General features: G+C 35.1%; 1 protein-coding gene across 2 annotated transcripts in view; it reads left to right on the forward strand.

Annotated features, from left to right (window-relative positions):
- PDHX (pyruvate dehydrogenase complex component X) overlaps positions 1 to 22,712 on the forward strand; it is a 78,453-nt gene that overhangs the window by 45,873 nt on the left and 9,868 nt on the right. For both annotated transcript variants that reach the window (XR_009520401.1, XM_060018690.1), the window contains exons 5-8: positions 1,523 to 1,621; positions 8,647 to 8,821; positions 10,443 to 10,590; positions 20,267 to 20,325. Coding sequence is in view for 1 of the 2 variants with exons in the window: in XM_060018690.1 (XP_059874673.1) it covers positions 1,523 to 1,621; positions 8,647 to 8,821; positions 10,443 to 10,590; positions 20,267 to 20,325 (481 nt within the window). In the remaining variant the exon portion in view is untranslated. The remainder of the gene's footprint in view (positions 1 to 1,522; positions 1,622 to 8,646; positions 8,822 to 10,442; positions 10,591 to 20,266; positions 20,326 to 22,712) is intronic.

The following is a 22,712-nucleotide window of genomic DNA, read 5'->3' on the forward strand; positions in this document are numbered from 1 at the left end:
AAATCTGAAGATTTGGTACCATTGAGCCCATATCAACTAGAGCTGTTTCCCAGAAATGCAGAAAATTCCACATTTGTTCCTCTCCTTTTCGGAGTTATAAACTTCTGGATCTAGCCCGTTTTACTCATTTTTAAAAATATGACTGTGTAGTTATTTGTGTTTGCTATTAGGCTTAAAGGTCTTATTTGAAGAGTAGACACTTATTCATGTGACCTATTGGTGTGTGTCTCAGTTTCCTTGTCTGTAGAATCAACATAATTGTGTTTGCCTCTCTTCTTTATATATGAAGTAAAAATGCTTGCATGTAAATACTAAGGACTTGAAAAAATATGTTAAGATGTAATTCAACAACAAAACAACCCAATTTAAGTGGGCAGAGGACTCAAGTGTGCATTTCTTCCAAAGAAGATGTACATATGGTCAGTAAACACATAAAAAGATGTTAGGGAACTGCAAATCAAAACCACATTGAGATAACACTTTGCACTAATTAAAGTGGCTGTTATCTAAAAACAAGGAAAAAAAACCCCAAAACAGAAAATAACAAGTGTTGCTGAGGATATAGAGAAATTAGTATTTCTGTGCACTGTTGGTGGGAATGTAAAATGGTGCAGTCACTCTGGAAAACAGAATTGCTGTTCCTCAAAATATTAAAAATAGAATTACCATATTATCCAGCACTTCCTTTTCTGGATATACTCAAAAGAATTAAAAGCAGGGTCTTGAAGAGATATTTATATACCCATGCTCATAGCAGCAGCATTCACAATTGCCAAAAGATGGAAACATCCTGTATGTCTAAAATGTGCTATATATATACAATGGAATGTTAGTCTTAAAAAGGAAGGAAATGCTGACACATACTGTAACGTGGACGAACCTTGAAGATATGCTAGGTAAAATAAACCAATCACAAAAGGACAAATGATGAATGATTTCACTTATATCAGTTACCTAGAGTAGTCAAATTAGTAAGGATAGAGAGTAGAATGATGGTTGCCAGGGGCTGGGAGGGATGGGGAGTTACTGTTTAATTGGTACAGAGCTTCATTTTGGGAGAATGATAAAGTTCTGGAGATGGGTGGTGGTGATGGTTGTACAACATTGTAATTGTACTTAATCCCACTCAATTATAACACCTAAAAATGCTTAAAATGGTAAATCTTACATACATTTTACTATAATAAAAAAAACATGAAGGAACAACATAGTTTCTTATTGATGTATGTGGTGAGGAGCCATGTGAAAAGTGATTAGTCAAAATAGAAGCTTTCTCCCTATGAATATTTATTCTTATTAAAAGTGTTTTGAAATAATAACTAGTTAAATTTGTATGAAAATGTTTTCATAGTAAAATAAACCAGGTTAGTACAGATTAATTTATTTGACTGTCACTATGGGAGTCATTTTAGCTTTATTATGTTTTAATTTTTCTAATTCTCAGCAAAACTGTGGACATTTAGATATATTTGAATCAAATATAAGTGTTCATTGGTTCCATTAATTTTCATGTTTTCTTTAGGTTCCGTTTAAGTCCAGCTGCCCGCAATATTCTGGAAAAACACGCACTGGATGCTAACCAGGGCACAGCCACTGGCCCTCGGGGGATATTCACTAAAGAGTACGTGTGTGCTTTTTGTAATAACCAGTTCCATTATTTATCATGATCATCTTTTTCTGAAAGTATTTAAAGGAGGGCTTATTTAGTGTTAACATTTAAAAGGAAATACACTGTTCTTTTGTACTTTTAATTGCTTTTGTCAGCATAAAATGTATTTTATGCAAGGGTTGTTTTTTGAATAATTGCAGCGTTACTGAAAAATAGTTCTAATTTGATAACTAAGCCAGAACCTTAGAAATGATGATAAATGGAGAAAATTAGAGTGCAAAATGGTGAATCTTTATATTGTTTTTAAGTTTGTATGAAATAATCATGCAATCACATTTAAATTTCTGAAGCATAGTTTAAGAAAAAAATTCATTCTTAACCCATTTGGATTTTGCTCACGTGTACGATCAAAGCAATTTCCATAGGCAGTTGGGTCTCATTTTAGATTTTCTTTTCTATTCCGTTTCTCAGTCTGTCCGTGAATTAGTACCTCACTTTTTTAGGACCACACTACTAATTAGAAATATTTTATAGTAAGCTTTAAAATCTGATAGAGCTATCCTTTCTCTTCTTTTTCAGTAAACCAGTTTTCTTGGTTTATTTTTATTTTACTATTCTTCCAAATGAATTTTAAACAATTTGTCTAGCCCTACTGGTGGGGTTGGGCAGGAAGACTATGTTATTTTTATTGGGATTGTAGCACATTTTAAATTAACTTTGGGAGAAGTGAAATCTTTATGATGTTGAGTCTTCCTGTTCAAGAACACTATGTGTTTCTATTTGTTTAACTTTTGTGTCTTTCAAGAATATGTTAAAACAGATGACCCCTGCTCTATTGAAAATTAGTCTGGTGAGGAAGACAGAGGTTAATCAAATAGGCATATGAGCTAATGTGAAATTGCTATAGTGGTGTCTGCCACATTTCTACTAGAGTAATATTAAATTTTCAAATTGAGTTAATGTTTTAAAGCAATATGCTTATTCCCTGTTTATCTACTATTGATAAAAGTGATCAGTAGTATTGGGCAGAAATTTTTACAAGGTGAGGTAGAGCAAAGTTATGAAATTATTAAGTGGCAAACCAGGTGACTTTTCTTTCTTTTCATTGGATTATTTTACTCTTCATTAAAGCATTGGTTTATTGTTGGATACTTCTTTTAATGAAAGCAATACCCTTTAATTCTTAGATATTCTCATTTATCTGTACTTCAGCCTTACTGATTTGTTAATCAGACAGGTGTGTGTGGTTTTCTTAAACATATAGTGTGAAGTTTGTGCCAACATACTCACATGAGTTGGAAATCAGCTGTTCTGACCCCTGGCTGAAACGCAACATCCTGGACTGTGGATTTTTAATTAAAAGACTTCAAAGTTTCACTTAGCCATAAAAAATTAAAATAAAGAATCCTGATAGGTAGTTAAGCCTAGTTTTTTCCCCACATTAATCCTTATTTAGTATATACTACTTGTATCTTAATTTTGTTAATCTTCTACCAGTCCATACCTTATGAAAAAGTCTCTGTCTGTAAAAATGGGAGAAAACAACTTCCTTTATAACATGGTAGACTTACCCATATATATCTGAGGGATAAGATAAAGAGTCTATATTTAATTCATTAATTGTTGAAGATTTGGTGAAATGTAAAATAATCATAGATGTAACTTAGATCAATTTTGCAAATTTGTTGTTCACTTTTTTTTTTTTTTTTTTTGCGGTACGCGGGCCTCTCACTGTTGTGGCCTCTCCCGTTGCGGAGCACAGGCTCCGGACCAATTTTGCAAATTTGTGAAAGATAAATTGCAGCAGAAAAAGACTTGAGGTAAGGAGATAAATTAATAGGCTCATAAAGTAGTCTAGCTAAGAGAGAATGAATACTCAAATGTGGGTAGGAACCTAAAAGAGAGATCACTGATGGATACAGCATTATAAGGAGAAAATCCAGAAGCCTGTAAAGGATAGAATGTAGAGCACAGACCAGGATAGCAATGAGTCAAGGGAAGAACTTGGGATTCTGTTCCAGGTGATGACATTTTGGCCCCATAAATAGAAATAAGGGATTTGCAGAAGCATTTGTCTTGGTGGAATAACTAATGTGTTTGGTTTGAAGCTTATTGTCAGTGCTGACAAACCAGATTCCAGATATTAGAATCAGTGAGGTGAAGATGCATCTTGGGAGATAGTTTGGTACTAGAGAGGAAGGTTTGATAGATAATAAAGTGATAGTTACAGTTGAGATCATCAGTAGGTAAACATTTTAGAAGGCAAAAATTTCTGTGTTGGAGGATATCTAGGAGATGGATATAAGTCAGGGAGGAAGGGCTCTGAGAAAAGGCTCTTGAAGTTGGTGATTAGTGACCGTTTAGAGGGCAAATCAGTGGTGTGACGGCAGTGGGATAAAGAAGTAGAGTTTTCTTTTTCTTTCCCTTCTCTTTCCGTATGTGCTTAATACATATACGATGAACAAGTATCTTTTTTAAACCCAAGTTTAAAAGTTGAAAGTTATCATAGTAGTCTGACATCTCCTAAGGAGGACAGAATGGTGTTATCTTGTTGGATACCCTAAGGAAGCACTATTACAGAGTTATGATTTTGATATCTTTGCTATCTTTGTCTGCCTATTACCCAGTCCTTTCCCTGCCCTTTAACTCCCTACTATAAGAGGGTCACCCTTCGGTCTTTAAAATATGACATATTACAAAAGATTTCATGAGGAAAATGGATCCTTAAAGCATGCATTATTGAGAATATTTACTTTGTATACTACTAAAGATACCTTGTTTTAAGTTAAACACTGAGGTGAGCTTTGGAAAAAAAATTTGTCCTCGTGTCATCTACAGAAATGTCATCTTCTGGTAAGACTGACAAATTGCAGCCTTCAGCATAAGCTGTGCCCCAAATACCTTAGCACACATTCTTGAAATAATGAGAGACATCCTTCCTTCTTACCTTGTCAACTAAAAGTGCAAGTAGAAGAGAAAAGTCAGTTGCAAGAGCTGAGGAGGTGTCTCTGACCCATTGTATTTATGAAGAAAACCGTAAGTGTCATGGTTGCTATTTTAATGTTTCATGAAAGCAAGCATATTGCTCAGAGTATATGTTGTGCAAAAGCATGTAGACTTTGCTTTGCCTGTACATGTAACTGTTTTAGGAAAACAAGTGCCAGAGACACTGTTGGAGGTTCTTGGCCTATAGCCTAACTTCTTTGGCATATCTACGTCTTAAGTCATACTTGTAGCTAATGTTTGTGTTCGTATCACAGCATCACAAATATAGTAGGCATGACAGTCATGTCTAGTATGTTTTCAGTGATACTTCTTTTTAAAACTAATTCATAGCACACCCAAATGACTTAAGGGATCTGGTAGAGAAGGTTCTGCCTTAAGTGAATGCCCAAAGCAGAAGTGAATGGTGTATCAGTTTTTCTCTAATTTTTATAGCTTTTAATATCTACCTCATTCTTCAAGCTTAGACTGATTAATTACTTAATGGACAGAAATCATTAAAAATCTTTCTCTGCATTACAGAAACTAAATTATTGGCTGTTATTAAACAATAATTAACATTCATACTTTATGAGGTATATAAGTGTAAAATCAGCAATAAAAGTTTACTGTGAGCCCATGGCCAGAATTGCTTTTCTGCTTGTTTATGATTGATGACTCCTACTTACTTTCAGGGATGAACCTCAACTGCCTTTTCTTGATAAAAATAGTAAGTAATAGTAATGCTGATAGTGAAATAAGAATATGTCTATTTAGTGTGACCAACCTTTTTTAAAGTAGAATGTATTCAGGCATTATTTTAGATTTTTTTAGTCTCCTCAAGTGTTCATTGTTTTCTGTTGTTGTTGTTTGTTGGTTTGTTGGTTTTTAACCGATTACTGCGGGTACACTAGTGATCCCTGTATAAAGAAATCAGTGTGTTTTGTATATGCCATCTGATGCTAAACTTTAAAACCCAGATTAATAATAGATTTTGTTAGAGAGGTGTATTTAATTACCTTATATGATGAAAGGGGACTAGTAATGTTAGACTGTAACAGCTCTTAAACGCGAAATATCCTTTGTTAAAGGCATTTTTCTAAAACAAAAGGCCTTATCTTATATCAGTGCTCACACTTTTATCTATGTGGCCAAGGTTTTGACTCATGACATAAATCCCCAGGAATTGTAGGGCAGTCATTTACTTCACATGTAAATATTATAACAATTAACTGGGAAAATGGTGCTTTGGGTTATAAATATCATAAGTAAATTTAAAATTAACTTCCAAATAGGAGTAAGCTTGCTGTTAAAAAGCCTTAAGAGCACATAAGCTCATTCCCCAGGACACTCAGTCTTTCTGCCGTTACCATCAGGTTTGTGGCTCACCCTTGGAGAACCAGGCTTGCCTCTAGTTATGTTCCTGTTACTTTTTGTGTGGTAGGTGAAGGGCCTTTGTCTGGAGGTCCTACTTTTAGCTCCTTCAGACTGGGTAGATAACTATTCTTCATTCAATCACAGAATTGCTGTTAATCTGAGATATGCTCATTTAATTCTTTCTATTCTAGCCTTTTCTTCTGAGAAAATTGTTCCGACTCTGCCTAGTTTAATTGGCATACTCTACACAGGTATTAGAAAGGTAGTAGGAAATACACAGGCTTTGGAGTTGGCCATACCCAGGTTTGGTCCCAGCCCTGGCAGCTCCTAGCTGCCTACCTCTTCAGCTTCACCTTTAAACCCTCTCCACTTTGTTCACTGCCCTCCTTCTACGCTGGGCTTCCTTCTGTTCTTAGAAGCCCTAATTTCCCTGCCTTTACACTTGCTGTTCTCTGCCTAGAAACATGCTTTTCCCAGCTGTTGTTGAGACTTGCTCCTTCATGTCCATCCACAGAAATATTATTTCTTCAGTCCTTCCCTGACCGCCCTGTTTTAAAGTAACACCTCCTCTCACTCATGACTCTCAATCTCATTACTCTGCTTTATTTTCTTCACTATCTATTCATTTGTTTACTTGCTTAATGTATGACTCTCCTATAGAATAACACTCCTTGTTGGGAAGTGTTTTAACATTATATTTTCAACACCTAGAGTAGAGTAGGTGCTTGAGAACTACTGACTTAGAAATGGAATTTAACCTCTTTGAACCTACTTACTCATTTATAAAGTGGGAATAATAATACCTCCCTCACATGGCTGGTGTAAGATTACATTAACATAACCACAGTAAATACACAAGAGGCTCACTTTTCCACTTCTATTCCCTCTTTCAGTACTTAAAGATCAAGGATGATACAACCTTTAAGATTTCTTTGTCAGTCTGACCTCTTATCTTAAATGTCAGCTCTTTAATTTTGAAACAAGTAACTTACTTGCACTTAATGTTAAGTTCATGTGTCCCTTTCTGGACCTGATATAAAAATCATAGACTCTCCTTCCTTAAAAATGTACCAGTACACATTGGGAGATCCCTCCCATGATGCCACCCTAAGCTAGAGCATTCCTGCCTGTGTCAATTTTCTATTGCTGCATGACAAATTGCAACAAACTTAGTAGCTTAAAACAACACCCACTTATTATCTAACAGTGCTGTGGGTCAGAAGTCCTGGTCCAGCATGACTGGGTTTCCAGCTCATGGTCTCACAAGGCTGAAATCAACGTGTCAGCCAGGGCTAGGGTCTCATCTGAAGGTTGGAGCCCTCTTCCAGGTTCACATGGTTGTTGGCAGAATTCAGTTCCTTGGGGTAGTAGGAGTCTGAGCCCTGTTTTCTTGCTTGCTGTCATCCAAGGATTGCTGTCACCTCCTGGAGGCCTCCTTCAGGTCTTTGCCACGAGGTCACCTCCATAGACAGTTCATAAATGCCTGTTTGCTTCTCCAATGCAAGCAGGAGCATCGCCATTCAAATTTCTTCTTTTTGGAATTCCCTGTTCCTTTTAAAGAACTTATCTGATATGTCTGACCCTTTCAGAATAGCTTGCCTTTTGATTAACTCAGTGTCAGCTGCTTTGGGACCTTAATTATGTCTACAAAATCCATCACCTTTGTCATGTAATGTAACCTAATCATGGCAGTGACATCCATCATATTCACAGGCCCACCCACACTCAAGAGAGATTATATGGGGTATGTACACCAGGAACAGGAATATTGGGGCCATCTCAGAGTTCTGCCTAGTATGTGATAATATCAAATCATTAACTGTGTTTAAGAAATTATAAAAATATAATTTGCCTTTAGATTTGTGTTACCCTGAAGTTGTTTTTAGACTATGTAAAACTTTTTCATTTAAAAAAATTTTCAGATTTAAAACATTTTTAAGTACTTTAGAATTGTCAGATTAAAATTTTTGAAAAAGCTGTTTTGTTTAAGGAAGTACATGACTTTATACCACTGTAACTTCGAATGGATTGAGAGTTTGAATAGTAGTCTAATTATATCCTTGTAATAAACAAAGACACCTTTGTTTTGCAGAGTAATACAAAGGCAAGTCTGTTACTTGTTTAGTTATTTTTCATTCTAAATGCTGCTGTGGCTTAGGTTTATTACATTAGATTGTGCTGATAGCATTTGAGGTATGATTTCCTGGCCATAAACAAGCTAATTTGTACCAGGATAAACAATGCTTTAGTAAATATTCTAATGAAAGTCATAGGTACAGTAAGCTTGACACTTTCTGAATGCTATATGAAAATTATTTCACAAATGCCATGAATGAGGGTATAGCTTAATTTATGAATTGCTCATCTACCAAAAGACACTGCCCCCAGAAAAAAAGACTGATTTTCCTTAAAAAAATAACTGTCTACACCCAATACTTTGATAAAATCTGTTTGTTGTTTTATTTTAAAAATGTGCAAATATTGTAGCCATTGGACAAATATGAATCAGTAGAACAGGTAAGAGACAAGATTTTCTTGTCTAGCTCAAATCGTTTTGCATTGTAGCCTTGACATCAGTGTATTTCTTTATTTTCCCTTCACATCTGGCCTCCATTTTCTGAACGTTCTTATATTCCTGGTTGCTAATCATGGTTATCTAACTCCCTTCTTATCTCCAGGGATGCTCTCAAACTGGTCCAGTTGAAACAGATGGGCAAGATCACTGAATCCAGACCCACCCCAGCCCCGCCAACCATTCCCACAGCGTCTTTACCCCCACAGGCCACAGCCAGCCCATCTTATCCCCGGCCAATGATCCCTCCAGTATCAACTCCTGGACAGCCTAATGTAGCGGTAATGTCATCTGAGTAGATTTTTATTTTTCAGATTTAAGCGAGAGAGAAAATAAGAACCATTACTCTATGTTTCATGAGTTCTTTTACCAGTCCATTATAGTAGTAGCTCAAAGTGATGAAGACAAAAATTCTCTAAATGTTTTGTTTTGCATATTTCCATAAACCAGATTTGTTTGTACAGTGCTAATAACTTCCAAATAGAATTATGATTCAATTTAAATTTGCCACAAGTTCCACAATGTCAGTGCCATGTATATGCTCTATAATCGTGATACTTTTCATATCTTTTTTTTCTTGGGTGTGATACTAATAATTGGTAGCTGATACCAGCTCCCTTTTGTGCATATGTTTTATTTTTTGACTAAGGGAGTTGATAGTCTTACTGTGAAGAACTATAGAGATTGTATAGCTAATCATTCTTTACTTCTTGGATACATGTAATAGCCCTTTTTTGTTTTCAAATTACTCCATTTTGCCTCTCTGTCTCCCTTTCTTAGTACCTTTTATGTCATTTGCTTCCCATCAGAAGAAATGCAGGATAATCAGGATTGTTATAAAGCTGAATGGGCACTGAAAAAAATAAATAAATAAACCTACACTGCTTTTTCTGATGGAGAAATATATTCCAATATAGTATTTTAAAAGAATTAAAAACAGTACAAGTTTCATGAGAAACAGATTTTTTAAATGTACATTAATGATTCGTGACTACATACACAAAAGTTTATGAGTAATCAAATCTTATTTCTTTAAAAAGTAAGTTATTCAAATTTGAAAGATAAACCTTTAAAATTCTTACAGTATGTAGACAGCATTTATTTTATTTGATCAAGTATTTTGCTAACATAAGATGTTTAATTCCCACAGAAAGCATTTATAAAAAAAGAAGTCAGCTGTACTTTTGGCTGATTTGTATTATCCTAAGTGATTGTAATCCAGTCCCAGAATGGAGTGAAGGACAAAGAAGGAATTAGACATAATTTAAGGTCCATCATATTTTTGTTAGAGGTTCAAGGAACAGAATGGAAAAGCTACAGTAAAGTTACAGGAAGATTTTATTATCCCATTCATACTTTATGAGTTTCTTGGAAATAAGATGCTCATGTGATTTTTTATTTTTAATTACAAACCAAAATAGAAATAATTTGGCAGATTATCTAGTATTTTGAATTACCTTTTTCTCATGTATGCCATTTTTACAAGTAAAAATTGCCTGTAGTTGTTGATTTATTGATTGCTTTGAGTTTTATTAAGAAGTGATGTTTGTAACAGAAGCTACTTACAGGCTTGTAGGTGATATCTCAATAAGCACACCCATGAGGGGTTAATTCATGATTTGGTACATTTCTTTTTAATCATCTTAAACATGGTAACATAGATGTTCCATTCACAACTGAAACATGAATTTTTCTGCTTTTTTTCTACAGTCATATACTATAAAGTTGAAATTCCTCAGATTTCTTATATTTCTTCTTATACTAAGAATTTTTCATAACAGTTTTACTGTATTAATTTTTATTTTCATAAGTTAGGTCATTGAGACTGGATTTCAGTTACAGTTTGTTTGCTTGTTTTTTCCAATTCTATTTATGGTTTAACGGACATGTTATTCTTTGCAGGGCACGTTCACTGAAATCCCTACTAGCAATATTAGAAGAGTTATTGCCAAGAGGTTAACTGAATCTAAACGTACTGTACCTCATGCATATGCTACTACTGACTGTGACCTTGGAGCTGTTTTAAAAGTTAGGCAAAATCTGGTCAGAGGTTAGTAAAGTTGAGTTTATTTAATGTAATACACATGCTAAACTAACTATTATGAGATCTTTTATTTATGAAATGCACATTGTGTAGCTTTTTCCATCAGTTTCATCATCTGGGCATATTTTAGCCCTGGAAGAGAATTGGTTCTCTTTTCCTATAATAAATTGGTTATATAGTATTGAATACGTCATACTTTTTGGTACGATATCTGAAGAAGCAGTTCTTAACATTTTAGAAAGTATAAAATCCAAAACTGATTTAAGAATGTTTTAGATTGTAAATATATCTTAGATATCACTCTGTACATTTTAACTTTTAGTTCCTCTTCAAAATGTACTTTCATGTTATTAAATTTGTAATGTTCCTTCTCCAAATCTATTAAAACTAAGGTTGCTGAGAGACATAAATTTTTAGAATGATCTGATGTTTTATTTTTTTCTTTCCAATCTGTATGGCTTTATTTCATTTTCTTGCCTTATTGCACAGTCTAGGACCTCTGTTACAGTGATCAGTATGTGATAAAAGCAAACATTCTTGCCTTGTTCTTGATCTTGGGGGAAGGCATTCAGTCTTTAACATTAGCTGTTGATTTTTTGGAAGATTCTCTTCTTCATGTTGAAGAAATTTGTATTCCTAATTTGCCAAGAATTTTAAGCATGAATGGATGTTAAGTTTTTTCAAATACTTTTTGTGTATCTTTTGAAGTAATCTTTTCTTTCCTTGTTAATATGATGAATTACATTGGTTGATTTCATGTTGAATCACCTTTGTTTACATGAGTGATTCCTCATTAGTGAGTGAGATTAAAATTCATTTAATTATTAAAACTTTTCTCATATATTGCTTGATCCCATTTTCTAAAATTTAGCTAAGAATCTTTACACCTGTGCACATGAGAAATACTAGTCTGTCGTTTTTCTTTTATTGAGTTTTTTTTTTTTACTGGGTTTGTTATCACAGAATAAGTTGGGAAATGTTTCTTACTCCTTTATTTTCTGGAAGAGTTTGAGTAGAATTGGTTTTACTTGTTTTTTAATTGTTCGGTAGAATTTACCAATGAAGCTTTTTAGGAATGCCATTTTCTTTATGGGGATTTTTAACTACAAATTCAACTTTTAAAATAGATTAAGAGTTATTATTTTTTCCTGAATGACCTTTGGTAGTTTGCGTTTTTCAAGGAATTTGTTTATGTCTTCTAAGTTATCAAATTTATTGGCATTAAGTTGATCGTATTACCTTATTATACTTTTAACATCTGTGTATACAGTTGGCCGTTCATATTCACAGCTTCTGCATCTGTGAATTAAACCAACCATATTTTTTTTTAATTCCTGAAAGCTCCAAAAAGCAGAACTTGAATTTGCCATGCACTGGTAACTATTTACATAGCATTTACATCATATTAACTATTACTAGTATTCTAGAGATTTAAAATTTACGGGAGGATGCATGTAGGTTATATGCAAATACTACACCATTTCATGCAAGGGACTTGAACATTCTCGGATTTTGGTATCCAAGGCGTGTCCTGAAACCAGTTCCCCTCGGATACGGAGGGATGACTGTAAAGGAGATGAGATTACCATTTTTTATATTAGTAATTTGTCTTCTAACTTTCTTGGTCAGTCTGTCTAGAGGTTTATCAATTTTATTGATCTCTTTAAAGAATCAGTTATTTGATTTTACTAACTTTTTCTATTTCTATAATTTTGTTTTTATTGATTTTTACTCTCATCTTTATTATTTCATTTTTTCTATTTGCTTTGGGTTTAATTTGCCCTTTTTTCCCCTAGTTTCTTAAGGTGAAAATCGATGTCAATATAATATAATAAACTTTATTTCTAACGTAAGCATATGATACTTTTAAGTTCCCTTTAAGCAGTGCTTCAGCTGTATCCCATAAATTTTGGCATGTTTTACTTTCCTTCCTACTCAGTTCAAGATGTTTTCGAATTTCCCTTGTGATTTCTTTTTTGATTAATCAGTTATTTAGAAGTATAAGTTTAATTTCCAAATATTTAGGGACTTTTCAGTTTTCTTTCTTTTATGATTTCTAGTTTAACTCCACTGTGTTTAGAGGAGACACTTTGTATGATTTAAATCTTTTTAAGTTTGTTGAGATTTATTTTATAGTCATAATGTTACCTGGTCCAAGCTCATACTGCTCACTGCACAACAGGCCAATAAATTGAGAGACGAGATGTTAGGGCAAGTAATAGCACTTCATTCAGAAAGTCAGCAGACCAAGAAGATGGCAGACTGTGTCCCAAAGAACCATCTTACCCGAGTTAGAATTCAGGCTTCTTTTATACTAAAAGGGTAGGGGATGTGACTGGTTGTTGCAGTCTTTTTGGTGCTGGAATCCTTTGTTTTTACAGTGCCAGGGTGGGTCTGGTCACAAGTTCCTGTAAACCTCCAACAAGGCAATTGCTTTCTGCTCTGCAACTTTTTATCTCTATGTGAATGGAAAAGTGTTACACCTTTAAAGTTCAAGCCTCTGCCTGCAGAGCATTGAGAAAGGGCTATTATGTATATTTCAGGCTATAGGCAATATTCTTTTACAAAGATGCAGAGCCAGCACAACTAAGCACAGGCAATGGAGCACAAAGGTTAGTGTCCTTGGAAAGAATGTGTGTCCTACTTTTGAGGAGTGTTTTATGAATGTTGGTTAGGTGAAGTTGGTTGATACTATTGTTCTTACCTTCTGTAAATTTACTGATTTCCTGTCTCTTTGTTTTATTAATTCTTGAAAGACAAGCGTTAAAATCCTTAATTATAATTGTAAATTTCTCTGTTTCCCCTCTTAGTTTTTATCAGTTTTTGCTTCATGTATTTTAAAGGTCTGTTATTAGGCATATACACATTTAGGATTTTTATGTTTTCTTGGTGAATAGACCCATCATGTTATGTCCTGTCTGTTCCTGGTATAATATTCCTTATCCTCAAACCTCCTTTGCCTGATATTTGTATAGGCATTCCAGATTTCTCTGATTAGTGTTTTTCTATTATGTCTTTTTAGATCTTTTTACTCTGAATGTATGTGTATCTTTATGCCTCACAGATATCATGAGTTCAGTTCCAGACCACCACAATAAAGCAAATATTTCAATAAAGCAAGTCACACTTTTTGGGGGGGGGGGGTTTCCCGTGCATATAAAAGTAATGTTACACTATACTATAGTCTGTTAAGTGTGCTGTAGCATTATGTCTAACAATACTTTATTGCTAAAAATGCTAACCACCATCTGAGCCTTCAGCTGGTGGAGGGTCTTGCCTTGATGTTGAGTGCTGTGGACTGATCAGGGTGGGAGTTGCTGAAGGGTGGGGTGGCTGTGGGCATTTTTAAAAGAATAAGACAGCAGTGAAGTTTGCTACATTGATTGACTGACTCTCCTCTCACAAACGACTCTATGTAGCAGCGATGCTGTTTCATAGCATTTTGTCCACAGTGGAGCTTCTTTCAAAAGCGGAGTCAATCTTCTCAAACCCTGCTGCTGCTTATCAACTAAGTTTATGTAATATTCTGAATCCTTTGTTGTCATTTCTACAGTCTTCACAGCATCTTCACCAGTAGATTCCATCTCAAGAAACCACTTTCCTTCCTTATCAGTAAGAAGCAACTCCTCATCTGTTCAAGTTTTATCATGAGATTACAGCAATTCAATCATATCTTCAGGTTCTACTTCTAATTCTAGTTTTCTTGCTGTTTCTTCCACATCTGCAGTTATTTCCTCCACTGAAGTCTTGAACCCCTCAAAGTCATTCATGAGGATTGGAATCAACTTCCAAACTCCTGCTAATGTTGATATTTTGACCTCTTTCCATGAATTACAAATGTTCCTAATGGCAGCTAGAATAGTGAATCCTTTCCAAAGTTTTTCAACCTACTTTGCCCAAGTCCATCAGAGGAATCACTATATATGGCAGCTATAGCCTTATGAAATGTATTTCTTACAAGGACTTGAAAGTCGAAATTATGTTTGATCCACGGGCTGCATAATGGATTGTTAGCAGGCATGAAAACAACATTAATCTTGTTGTACATCTCTGTCAGAGCTCTTGGGTGACGTGGTGCATTGTCAGCGAGCAATCATATTTTAAGATGAATCTTTTTTTCTGAGCAGTAGGTCTCCACAGGGAGCTTAAAATATTCAGTAAACTGTTTTGTAAACAGTATGTAAACTGTATGCTGTTATACAGGCTTTTTGTTCCATTTATATATAGAGCACAGACAGAGTAGATTTAGCATAATTCTTAAGGGCCCTAGGATTTTCGGAATGGTAAATGAGCCCTGGCTTCAACTTAAAGTCACCAGCTGCCTAACCGGAGAGTCAGCCTATCCTTTGAAGTTTTGAGGCCAGCACTGACTTTCTCTAGCTATGAAGTCCTAGATGACATCTTTCAATAGAAGGCTGTTTCATCTACATTGAAAATCTGTGGTTTAATGTAGCCATCTTCCTTAATGTTCTTAGCTAGATCCTCTGGATAACTTGCTACAGCTTCTACATCAGCACTTACTGCTTCACCCTGCACTTTTATGTTATAGAGATGGCTCTTTCCTTAAACCTCATGAACCAACCTCTGCTGGCTTCAAACTTTACTCTGCAGCTTCCTCACCTCTCTCAGCCTTCACAGAATTGAAGAGTTAGGGCCTCGCTCTGGATCGGGCTTTGGCTTAAGGGAATGTTGTGGCTGGTTTGATCTTCTATCCAGACTACTCAGACTTTCTTCCTATCAGCAATAGGGCTGTTTTGCTTTGTTATCATTCATGTGTTCTCTGGAGCAGCACTTTTAATTTCCTTCAAGAACTTTTCCTTTGCATTCATTTGCAACTTGGCTAATTGTTCAGCACTAGAGGCCTAGCTTTCGGCCTACCTTGTCTTTCAACATGCCTTCCTCACGAAGCTTGATCACTTTTTGCTCTTGATTTAAAGTGAGAGATGTGTGACTCTTCCTTTCACTTGAACACTTATAGGCCATTGTATGGTTATTAATTGGCCCAATTTCAACATTGTTGAATCTCAGGGAATAAAGAGACCTGAGGAAAGGGAGAGAGACAGGGGAACAGCCAGTCAGTGGAGCAGTCAGAACACACGCAAATATTTATCAATTAAGTTCACCTTCTATGTGTGTGGTTCGTGGCACCGCAAAACAATTACAATAGTAACATCAAAGATCACTGATCTCAGATCACCATAACAAATATAGTAATAATGAAAAAGTTTGAAATATTGAGAGAATCACCAAAATATGACACAGAGACATGAAGCGAGCAAATGCTGTTGGGAAAATGGCACCAGTAGACTTCCTTGAAGCAGCGTTGCCACAAACCTTCAATTTGTTAAAAAAAACAAAAACAAAAAAACCCCATCACAATATCTGCAAAGGGCAGTAAAGCAAAGCACGATAAAATGAGGTATGCCTGTATTTAGATGGTTCCTTGCAGACAGCATATAATTGGTTCTCACTTTTTTAATCCAATCCTGTGGTTTCTTTTTATTAAGATTTAAACTATTCACATTTAATGATTTGTTCTTTGTTTTTCCTTTGTAAAATTTTCTTTTGTACCATTTATTGTCCTTTGTTTTTGTCCCATCATTCTTCCTGTTTTTCCTGTTTCTTATCTCATTTTGGATTATTTATGATTCCATTTTATTTCTTTTTACTCTCTCTCCTCTCTCATTATTTATTTATTCATGTTTGTTTATTTTTGTGGTTCCTTTAGGGTTTACAGTATAATTCTTTATCACATCTACCTTCATATTTTTATTGCACCACCTCATGTATAATGTAAGCACCTTACAGTATGCCTGTATTCCCTCCCTCATCCTTTATGCTGTTATTCTTATGCTTTACTTCTACATATGATGTCAGCAGAATATATGTATAATTTTTTTTTACTTTAGCAAATCAACTATATTTTAAAGTTTTAAAAATGAGGGGAAAAATGTCTTTTTATACTTGTATGTATTTTTACCAGTTTCATCATTCTTCATTTCTTTGTACAGAACCAGAGTGCTAGCTATCTGCTATCATACTTCTGCCTGAAGAACTTTCTTAATGTTTCTTGTGGTACAGGTTGGCTGGCAAAAAATTCTTTCAGTTTTTGTCTGGAAAAGTCTATTTCTCCTTCATTTTTTTCCATCCCTTGAATTATGAATTCTGGTGAAATATACATAACACAAAATTTACCATCTTAACCATTTTTGCGTATACAGTTCTGTGGTATTAAGTACATTCATATTGTTGTGCAGCCATTGCCACCATGCTTATTCACAAAACTCTTCATTGTGTAAAACTGAAGCACTATACCTGTTAAACAGTAACTCCCTGTTCCCCTTTCCCCTCAGCCTCGAGCAGCCACTATTGTACTCTCTGTGTGAATTTGACCACTCTGTATCTCATTTGAGTGGACTCATACAGTACTTGTCCTTTTGTGACAGGCTTATTTCACTTAGCATATTGTTCTCAAGGTTCATTCACAATGAGCATATGTTAGAATTTTCATCCATTTTAAGACTGAATGATATTCCATCTTATGTATATTCCACATTCTATGTATTCATTTATCTGTCAGTGGACAGTTGGTTGCTTCCATCTTTTGATTTTTATGAATATGCTTCTGTGAACATGGATGTACAAGTATCTCTTTGCATCTCTACTTTCAGATCTTGTGGTTGTATCCCCAGAAGTGTTACTGCTGAATCATATGGTAATTCTAACTCTAACTTTTTGAGGAACTCACATACTGTTTTCTGTTGTGGCTGCATCATTTTATATTCTTATCATCAGTGCAAATCAGGGTCCCAGTTGCTCTATATCCTCACTAACACTTGTTATTTCTGTGATTTTGATAGTAGTCATTCTAATGGGTGTGTCTCCTTCATTTTTGAAAGATTCTTTTGCTGGGTATAAAATTTTGAGTAAATAGGTTTTTTTCCCCCAGTATTTTTACTTAAAGATACCATTCCATTATCTTCTGACTTGCAGAATATCTGCTGCCATTCTTAATCTGTGTTTCCCTGTATGTAATGTTTTCTTTCTCTCTGGTTGCCTTCAAGATTTTCTCCAATAGCAGCTTGACTATTATATGCCTAACATTTTTTGTTTTTTGTTTTTTCCCTATTGCATTTATCCTGTCTGGGTTTCTCTCAGCTTCTTGGATTTGTGGTTTGTTGTCTTTCATTAATTTTGGAAAACTCCCAGATACAGTTATTTTTAACTATATCTTCTGCTTCATGTGTTTTCTCCTTGGAACTCTAATTATAAATGTTAGACATAATTGTAACGCTTAGATGTAACCTCAGCTCCCTAATAAGCTCAAGAAAGTTATGATTTTGTAGTTTATGTTGCTTTTCCTCCCACCCTATTTGGATGGGCACAACTTTCTCTTGTGGCTTTCTGCATCCTAAGTGAAAGCAGAACTGAAAAATCAGTATAGGTACAGGCTTTCAAACCTGACAGATTTTAATAGTCCAAGGAACTAAATGGAAAGCTGTTTTAGACAGAGTGATCAATATTCAAAAAGTTAACCCTGAAAGCTCCCCTTACAGGTTTCAAATCATACTTGCTAGTTATGATATAGAGGTTATTGTGGGAATAATTTTCCTGATTCCTTCCTCTCATGAGGCAGGAAAAGTACTATTTCATTGGAGGTATGGATTAGTGTAGTATCTTTGCCTGGACCAGGTTTGGTATGTCCTTTCAATTAGGGATTTTTTGATGAGTCTTCAAAGGGCCCACATTAAAGGTTATAGTATATAACATTCTATAAGTATGTTCCACACTTTGTTTTGTACCAGTATGCAAAGGAGAATATTTGATATTCCCTCACAACGTATTTCCTACTCTCTTCTTAATAAATGTTACCAATGGTCTTTCTGTATGTTTGAAAATGTCCACAAAAAAAAAAAAGCAAAAAAAACTTTTCTGTAAGTTTTAAATTTTATTTTAAAATAAAGGAACTTGAAAAAAATCTCCTTTGCACATATTAGATTTGAGATGCCTATCAGACTCGTAAGTAGAAAATGTCATGTGAGAAAGAGGGTGTATGAGTCTGAAGCTCCAGATACACCAGGATTCAAGATAGAATTTGGAGGAATCATTATCATATAAATGGTATCAAACTGAAAGTTCTCACCTGGCGAGATGTCAACATTGAGAGAAAGGGACTGAAAGTAAGTAAGCAGAGAGTGGAATAAAACCAGGAGAGTCTGTGACACAGAAGTCAGAAAGAGAACATGTTTCAAGATGAAGAAAGTGGTCAAATGTAGGAGTATGATGAGGGCAGGGAATTTTAAGTGAGGCCTATGGACTTGGGCAGTAGATTTGGAAACCATCAGCTGGTAAATGGTTTGGGAAGTCTTCACTGTGGACACCTATGGATAGTAGGTAAAGTGAGAAGGAGGCAGAGGGAGGCATGAGAGGTAAGCAGAGTGTGTTCATAAAATATTCTGTCTGCATATTTGAATTTATGCAGACCAAATTTTCTGTATGTGGGTATCATTAAGTCTCTAAGCACTGGAAATCCGTTTGTTTTTCTGCTCCCAGAGGAGTTTTAAACAAACAAAAATGCTTGTGTTTCAGGAAATCTGAATTGTAAGAGCTGTGTATTAGAAGAGCAGCTGACAGTTACCATGACAGTTTGACAGTATTTAGGTTTATGGTAATACATCTAATCCCTTTCTGAAATCTTAGCATGCCTTTGGAATGAGATATCATTCATGTAAAATTCCATCATAGCAGAGTAACAGGATTTGTGTATCCTACCACATACCATCAACTGACTAGATACCATCTTAAAGTCTTTTTATAGAAGCCGTTGCAATAAAGAATCAAATGTAGTTTACATTTTCAACACTTTCATACGCACTGGGAAAAGCAGAGGTATAAACCAAATGCTTTCATTAAGATCAGCTCTTTGGGAAGGGAGGGGACCCCAGCTTTATCTTAAAACATTATACTGGAAGGAAATTGATTTAAATGGATTCACCATAAAACTAGACAGAGAACCTCATTTTATTCATTGCATTAAGACCCACGCCAGCATTGCTTCATCTTTGGCATTTGCTATATCCTGTTTTGTTAAGTTAAAAAGCAGCTCTTATTTAATGCAGTGATCTTAAATTTATTGATTGTACACTTTGTTAGTAAAAAGAAATTTCTGAACATCCCCGCTCTGAACGCTATTTAAAATTTGTTTTTTTAAAGTGACTACAGCTACCACTGTTCTAATATAATCCATGTATTATAAAGAATACACAGAATACGGACGTTTGAAAAGGATGTGGGAAAAAAATGAATCATCTTGTAAACTTCCTGACTATATATGCCATGGACAGACCATTTGTCTTTTTCAAGACATGGAACTTGGATCTTTTCTCTCTGATTATGGTTGTCATGTGTCTTTTAAGTTCTTGTGTATGCTATCTGAGCAGTTTAAAAGAACTGTAAATCAGGATCAGGAGAAAACTTTTATATTCATGGTTAATATTAATCCAGGACCTCATATAATGCAAGTTTTTCTACTCAGAGGAACCATGACTAAGCGAACAAAACCTGTAATATTTTTTATCATTGTTTGTCAGTGCAGTCCATAATTTAAAAGTTTGAAATCATAATGGTTAATTTAAAAGTTTTATTATGAACATTAATTTTAATACACTTGTTTTTCTTTCAGATGACATCAAAGTATCAGTAAACGATTTTATCATCAAGGCAGCGGCTGTTACCCTTAAAGTAAGTAGCAAACCCCAAATAATTTTGGCTTCCAAAGTAGTCTCACATCTTGGGATTTTAGATAATAAATAGAACTCTTATTTTTAAGTGACAAAAATTTTACAATTTTAATGCTAAATATATTCTGTTATTTAATCTCACTCAGTTTTGCAGATGGAGAAACTGAGAATCACAAAGGCTTACAACTAATTACAGCAGAATAAAGACCATTTATTCTACAAATACTAATTGATCCCCTAGCATGTGCTAAATACTAGAGATATAATAGTGAGCAAAAGCCTACATATTTTCTGCTCTCATGGGGCTTATATTCTAGTTGGGAGAGGCAAACAAATATATATGTCAGATAGTGAAAGTGCTGAGGAGAAAAAGAAAGCAGGTTAAGGGAACAGAAGAACTAGAGGTGTTATTTTCAAAAGTTAGCCAAGGAAGGCTTCTCTGGCAGGATGATAATTGAGACAAGTCCTGTGGAAAGAGAGGGAGAAAACCATGTAGAGATGTGGTAGAAGATGCTCCAGGCAGAGGGAACAGCAAACACAGAGGCTGTGAGGAGTGGATCGTGTCACCCAGAGACATGGTGCTGGGGATGAAGTGTGCCTGGAGTGGAATTAGTGAGACTAGGAGGGTAAGAGATGAGATTAAACATAAAAAGAAGAGGGAGAGGGGCTAAGGGGGTCCCGAAGTACACGAGGCCTTGGTGACCATGGGAAGGAGGAGGAATTTTATTACAAATGAGAAGGAAGTCTTTGGAGGGTTTTGAGCGAAGGATTAACATGATCTGACTTGAAACTTTAAAAAGAAAAAGGAGAGCCTGCTGCAGCGGTTGTGTGGAACACAGCTTGCGGAGAGGCAAGGGTGGAAGTGGTTACATTTCAAAGGCAGAACCACCAGGGTTTGCTGGTGGATTGGATGTGGAATGTGAGAGAAAGAAGGACAAGGGTTTTGGTCCAAGCAGTGGAAGGAATGGAATTTCCCATGTGCTAAGACTGGGAGAGGAGCAGGTTTGAGGCAGGGAATCTAGACTTCAGTTTTGGACAAAGTAAGTTCAGGAAACCTCATAGTGTCCCAGTGGGGTGGCAGGAAGGCAGGTGAACGTCAGAGCCTGCAGTTCAGTGAGGTGTCCGACTGGAGATGTAAATCCAAAGCCCAGGCTTCCTGAATCCCTGCTCAGCACCATTTGCTGTCATGCCTTCTTTCTATAACTACGCTATTTTCTGCATCACTGCTTACTAAGTGCTGTATTTAAAGTATTTTTGTAAGGAGTTTATTTTTAGTTCTTGGAGAGCACAACTATAGAGAATTTTAAAGGCATGCCTTTTCAGTCGTTTGGTATCTCAGTGTTCGTATGTTTTTTCTCTTTGGACCAAATAATATTTTGATTTATATTAACGATCTTCTAATTATGAATCATTCTTGCCTTCTTCAAGTGAGTCTCTAGTGGTCCATTAACTATTTGTTAAGATTTCATTTTATAATTTTGTATCAGAAACCATAAGTAATTGTAATTTAAATTGTGTGCTTGCTTTTTCAGACTTTTCTTTTTTCTAAATCATTTGCTTCATAAAATGAATTTGGTTGTGTTTTTCCCTTTCCTTTCTCTGTGCTTGTTTCAGTATCACAAAGATTTGTATTTCTTGAAGTTTTATAGAATTGACCAGTAAAACTATCGGAGCCTAGTGCTATTTTGAGGAAGGGGCCTTGGCAGCTTTCCCATTTTTTTCCCCTATAATTATCAAGCTGTTTGGTTTTCAGCTTTTTCTTGAATCAATTTTAGAAATTTACATATTCCCAGGAAATCATTCATCTCACCTGGATTTCCAAACTTATTAGCCTAGAGTTATTTGAATTTGCTTCTTATAATTATTTTAATGTCCTCAATGCCTGGGTTTATTCTGAACTGTCTCACTTTTATTATTGCATATTTGCTTTATCACTCCTTTTACATTGTTTCATTATGTGTTCCCTCCTTCTTTTCCCTAGGTTTATTTTGGTTAGAAATATCTTGTTAGAAACTTGAATGTGTAATTCATTATAATTATTTTTTATTAATAAGAAAGTTTAAGATGAATTTTCCTTTGAATACAACCTAGGCTTTATCCTAGAGGTTTTTGTTACATAACTTTCTAATTAAATTTATTTGCCAGACGTTCTTCATTTGTGAGGGTTTGTTTGTTTTGTTTTGTTTTCTTCTTTTACTTCATTGTCCATGTCCATGAAGAATTTAAAATCTTCTGGGAGATTGGGACTTTATTATTTTGACACAGTGGCATTGTTGAATGAAAGAGTTGAGCCTTGAAAGAAGAAGTGAAAATTGCAGTTGAACAGTGGTGAAATAGAAATGAGTGTAGCATAAGAATGAGAAGCCTGAGTAAAGTGGAAATTCATCT

The sequence above is a fragment of the Delphinus delphis genome, chromosome 8 (assembly GCF_949987515.2).
Source record: "Delphinus delphis chromosome 8, mDelDel1.2, whole genome shotgun sequence".
Classification (NCBI taxonomy): Eukaryota; Metazoa; Chordata; class Mammalia; order Artiodactyla; family Delphinidae; genus Delphinus; species Delphinus delphis.